Source organism: Hemitrygon akajei, chromosome 12 (assembly GCF_048418815.1).
Source record: "Hemitrygon akajei chromosome 12, sHemAka1.3, whole genome shotgun sequence".
Lineage (NCBI taxonomy): Eukaryota > Metazoa > Chordata > Chondrichthyes > Myliobatiformes > Dasyatidae > Hemitrygon > Hemitrygon akajei.
The window spans coordinates 39,029,819-39,035,818 of record NC_133135.1 but is presented as its reverse complement, the minus strand read 5'-3'; the positions used below and the strand labels follow the sequence as shown (position 1 = coordinate 39,035,818).

General features: G+C 42.5%; 1 protein-coding gene across 1 annotated transcript in view; it reads left to right on the top strand.

Moving 5' to 3' along the window:
* Positions 1 to 5,589: 5,589 nt before the first annotated feature.
* Positions 5,590 to 6,000, top strand: part of LOC140736913 (uncharacterized) — a 62,066-nt gene continuing 61,655 nt past the window's right edge. The window contains exon 1 of the mRNA XM_073062943.1: positions 5,590 to 5,787. Within this exon, the coding sequence (XP_072919044.1) occupies positions 5,721 to 5,787 (67 nt within the window). The 5' untranslated portion in view covers positions 5,590 to 5,720. The remainder of the gene's footprint in view (positions 5,788 to 6,000) is intronic.

The following is a 6,000-nucleotide window of genomic DNA, read 5'->3' as shown; positions in this document are numbered from 1 at the left end:
ATAAGGAAATCAAAGCACAGGAAAAATGTTGGGTGAGTCAATGGCTTAATTGCTTTGTTTTATAGAACTCTAAGCAAACTCACAGAAATGTAAACTACCTATTCTGAGTTAATACTTACTACATACATGCCAACATTAGTTTTAATATTATTAAAGAGACACTGTTTGATATCATGATTGTGTATATTGTGGTATAAAACATGCACTCTGTTCATGTATAAATTAAATTGAACTGAAATAGAAATTACTGATCTGAATCCACAGATCAGTAATTATTGGGGTAACTGCTAGGACTCATTGTTCCAATAAAAAAACAGCCAGATTTGGCAGACTCACTAAACCAACCAGCTTCTGATTGCCACTTGCTGAGAACTCCAATAGCCCACTGTACCACTGCGTCACTCCTTTAAAGTGGTGGATAGTACACACCATTAATGAACCAGCTCCATTGAGTTCTTTCAGCCCAGCTGGATGGATAAATGGTGAGATCCCAGACTTTACCAATGTCCTAGGATCTCTGACTCATTCTGGGATTCCATAGGTGATTGAAGTGAATTTGGTGAACTTTGCTGGTATAATTATTTGTGCAAATTCCAGTTAATATTTTGGGCAACAGTTTAAATCAAGACAGAAGTTGGCATTTTTAAATGATTAAGATGGAGCCCCTAGTGAACTTTCTTGACTTTTTGTGAGTTGGGAGAGTGATTGTGAGCTCACATCCACCCCAAATAGATACATGGCCAAAAGACAACATGAAGGGTTTACCTGCGTAAGAAAGGAAGTGACATCTTCCTGTGATCTTGTCATGTGAAGATGCTGCATTGGGTAGCCTGGTGTTTAGCTGGTTCATTACCGGACAAGTAGTGAATGTTCTGACTACAACTCTTGCAAATTTCTGGCAAACACTCAATTGGATGATAAGTCTATCCAGATTGTTTTCTCTTTGAATTGGCCGACATTGGTTTACCATACCATAATGTGCAGGTTACATGTAATTTGAATTGTTTACATGGGCTACCTATATGTTGGCATGATTTTTGCAAGACAAGAAGCATTTCCATTGTCATTGATGGATAGATTTTATTTGTGCAAGATAAACATACGTCTGCAACTATGTGCCTATTTTTTTCTAAAGACTAATTAATATGTCAGCAACCAAAACAAGAGCACTGGAGCATCATCACAGATGAGACAGAAGCACAACAGTGTGTATATGCTGTCAAATTACCTTCATTCAGAATATGGACCATTACCATACCCTCCGCCATCAGATATCTGAATGGTGTATGAATGCTACCTACCTCACAACCTTTGCTCTCTTTTTGCTATATATTGCTTATTGTAATTTACGGTGTATTTTATGTATTGCACTGTACTGCTGCTGCAAAACAACAAATTTCACGATGTATGCCAATGATACTAAATCTGATTCTGATTCGGATACTGGAGTTCAAGCAATCTTTTCTAATAATCAATATCTTAAATAGGCAATATTGGAGAAACATCTGAAACTAAAGAGGAATTTGGCAGAAATAGGAAAAGCTTCATGCCAGTACATGAACCAAATTCAACAGACTTGAGTAAAAAATAGGAAAGTGTTTCTAATCTGGAACAACTAAAAGTGACTACTCTTTATAATTAGGATACTGCAAGAGCTTTAAGACAAACATACATCAATTGCTGGTGAATATGGAGCAGTATGGTTAGACCGAATCTGTTTAAACTATGTTTTAGCATTTTCCATTTTATTTGTTAGAAGTCCAGCAGAGGCAAAGTCCCCTTCACCATTGAGCACATCTTCAAGGAGCACTGCTACAAAGCAGTGTCCATCGAGGATCCCCACCATCCGGGCCTTGCTCCTTTCTTGCTGCTTGTGGTGAACTAGATATACCTGTCTGACTGCTCCTGTGGCTCCTCCCACAGACCCTGCTGACTGCTCCTGTGGCTCCTCCCACAGACCCCTGTATAAAGGCGACTGTGGTCTGCTGCTCTCCCTCATTTTCCCAGGATGTAGTGTTGTTCTTCCAGTCAATAAAAGCCGATATCTCACTTCCTAAGTCTCAGCGTGAGTTATTGATGGTGCATCACTGCTGCCATCGAGAAGGAGGTGCAGGAGCCTTAGCTCCTACGTACCAGGTTCATGAACAGTTATTACCCTACAAGTATTAACCTCCTGAACCATATGACCATAAGACATAGGAGCAGAATTAGATGATTCAAATCATCGACTCTGCTCTGCCATTCCATCATGGCCGATCCCTGATCTTACTCAACCCCATACACCTGCCCTCTCGCCCTGTCCTTTGATGCCCTGAATGACCAGGAAATGATCAACTTCCATCTTATATATACACAAGGACTTGGCCTCCACTGCAGTCAGTGGCAGAGCATTCCACAGATTCACTGCTCTCTGGCTTTAAAAAAATCCTCCTTACCTCTGTTCTAAAGAGACATCCCTCAGTTTTAAGGCTATGCCCTCTTAGTTCATGTTACCCCCACCATAGGAAGCATCCACTCCACACACCTTATCTAGTCCTTTCAACCAGCATGGATAACTTCACTCACCTCAACTCTGAACTGATTCTACAACCTAGGGACTTACTTTCAAGGTTTCTACAACTCATTTTCTCAGTATTTTTTATTTGCACTTTGGTTATCAGTCCTTATTTGTGTGTAGTTTTTCATTGATTCTTTTGTATTACTTTGTTTTCCTGTGAATTCCTGCAAGAAAATGAATCTTGTGACTTATACATACTTTGATAATAAATTTACTTCGAACTAAACATTTTTTCTTCTTACAACCTTATTAATTTTAGTGAAAGGTGGTCATTTAGGGGAAACCTGTTTGTTGCTGCTTTGGGAATGAAGTCCAGGAGTAGGGGCAGGTGTACCCAGGAAGGGCATTGGAGCATGGCCAGGTGCAGAAGGGGTACAAAGCAAACCACTGCAGTGTGCCTGCCAAAACCAGTCATCAGTCATTCCTTTTACTAGGGAAAGAAGGGGACAGTGGTTTTAGAGCCAGAGATAAAGAGCTCAGGGAGGAAGGGGAGGGGGTAGGGAAGAGAGGATGTAGATGGCCAGCTGAAAGATGAGGGGAGAATTAAACATTAAAATTGGGAGGGAGGAGGACAGGGGACAAGGGGGTCTCTGGAATCCAGGGATGGGGAGGACAGAGGATGAAAAGGGTCAATGTAAAGTTGGATGTGGCAAGGATGAGGCAGTAAGCAAGGGCATTGGTGTCTGAGCCTGTGTGTATTTGTGCTTGTGTGTGTAAGTGTGTTGATGACAACCTTGTCTGGTCACTCAACACCACCTCTTTGGTCAAGAAAGCACAGCAGCATCTCCACTTCCTGAGGAGAGTGAGCAAGTGAACTCCACCCCCGCCCCCCCCCCCCCCGCCATCTTAATCAATTTTTACAGGAGCACCATTGTAGGTAACTGAACATCACTCTAACATTGAACCAGCACACCACATTCATCAGTACTAAAGCAGTGGTAAAAGGAGGAGCCTTACATTGACCTTAAAGAAATCTCAGCCTAGATCCCAGAGGAGACAAACTGATTCTCCCGGCCATATTCAAATTAAAGCTGGGTAAAGTCACAGTCATATGGTATGATTGACAAGAAGAGGGTAGGGAAAGCTAACTACGTGGATTTCCTGTCCTGACATAATTCTTGGAAACTGTTTGATTCATAACTTCTTGTTCTGGCAGAGAAAGACAAGCAATACACCTCATCATCACACCCTGAAAAACATTGGTGCCTGTTGGGTAACATCATCATCCAATCAAGAGAGTACAAGGATGTTTAGATAACCCAAGCTATGACAGCTACTGAAGACAGATGCCCAGACCCAAAATTAGAATTTTGTAATTACTTTTAAAGTGTCAATTTGAAACTTCAGCTGACCCCCTAAAAGGTGAATCATTGAAGAATGACAAGTGAAAAAAAAGACATGAAACCTGCTGAACTAAAAAGATTTTAGGCAAATAATTTTGCTCGTGCTACTTTATAATTGACCTCAAAAATTTTGTTGAGAGTACCTTGAATTGATTCATTGATACTCCTGGCAGTGCTTGGCTATGTGTTTGAATGGTGGCAAGTTTTGTTGAGTGTGTCATGGGAATTTCCTTTTTTTTGAGAAATTGCAAATGCAATTGCAGATTGCGCACTCTTGTATAGGCAGAAAGGTGATACCCTAGACATCGATGATTGAAGATGCCGTGATGGTAAAGCCATCAAATGTGAAAGAAAAATGGTTTGTTCTCCCTTGCTGGAAAGTCATGTTTGGGCCCATATCTGCATGTTGCATGGGTCTTGCTACACGTAGACACGAGACACTTCATTTGCTGAGGAACCACAAATAAAATCAATCGTGGCACTCAGCACTCAGGCAGCATCTACAGAGGAGAATGAACAGTCAATGTTTCAGGCTGAGGCCCTTCATCAGGACTGGAAAGGAAGGCAGAAGTAGCCAGAATAAGAGGGTGGGGAGAGGGGAAGGAATACAAGCTGGCAGATGATAGGTGAGACCAAGTGAGAGGGAAGGTGGGTGGGTGGGGAAGGGAGAATGAAGGAAGAAGCTGGGAGGTGATGGGTGGAAGAGATAAAGGGTGAAGAAGAAGGAATCTGATAGAGCATCGTGGACCATGGGAGAAAGGGAAGCAAGGAAGATGGAGCTGATGGACAGGTGAGGAGAAGAGAAGGGGTGAAAGGGACGCCATAATGAGGAGTGGAAAGCCTTTCTTGGCTGCTTGTTTCACCAATCACCTGCCGGTTTATATTCCTTCCCCTCCCCCACCGTCTTATTCCAGCTTCTTCTGCCTTTTCTGTTCTGACAATGGGGTCTTGGCCTGAAACGTCGACTACTTATTCCCCTCCATAAATGCTGCTTGACCTGCTGGGTTCTTCCAGCATTTTGTGTGTTGCTCTGGATTTCCAGCAGCTGCCGAACTCTTGTGTTTGGAATTGATTGTTGTGTGATCACGTCCCCACTTGACCTACAGTGAACAAGCAATTGTAGATGGTTGGGCCCAGGGCAATGCCCTATAGAATTCCTGCAGGGTAGTCCTTGCGCTCTGTTGATAGACTTTCTACAAATACAAACATATTCGTTTGCACGATGCACGACTCCAGCCTGTGATGGGATTTTCCTTTGATTCTCACTGACTTCAGGTTTACAAGCACTCTTTGACCAGATACTGCTTTGTTGTCAAGCGCGGTCATTAACGCGACAAGAACAGGAAAAGCGGATGCATGGGAATATGGTTAAAAAATGTATCTTGGGACTAAGTCCTGAAGCCGCCAATGCATCACTATTGTCGGAGAGTCCTCGTCTGCAATTCACCACCACTTCTCAAGGGCACTTATTTCACGGGTAGTCCTTTAAAAATAAATTCAAAGTATTCAGCACAACAATCCTTTTCCGACACGAGCTGAGTTCCAGTACAGGGCACAATTCCTGACAGCTAGTTCAAATCCAGATTCAGTGTTTGACCAATCAACAGTTTCAGGGGCGGGTTTGGTCTCTCTTTCCCCTCTTTCTCTCTCTCTCTGGCTGGGAACGTGTTGATTTCAGACTCACTGTGGAAACACGTGGCGCTGTTGAGACTGAGGCAGACCAGCACGTTCTTCTCTTTCTACCTCTGTGTGACTCATTCACGGGTTATTTATAGCTATCGTCGCCGTTTCGGTCCGAGCTTTCAGCAATAGTAGTGAGAATGGAGACGGCGGAGCGCTGGAAGATGTATTTGTGTCTTTTTGTTGCGGTTATTTTCACTTCTCTCGGTAGGAACAGCCACAATTGTTTTATTGGTTGATCGGTTTTAAAAAGCTTGTCATTCGAATATTGACGTTGTAACTGGTTTCTTTTACTTAACCTTTTAATTCTGATCAGATGTCGTGTTCAGTTCATTTTCTTTGTATGCAGTCGTTCAAAATGCTTGGGTTCAGGAGATTAATGCCAGTGACCCTTTAGCTTTTCCTTTGTAAGTAATAGTT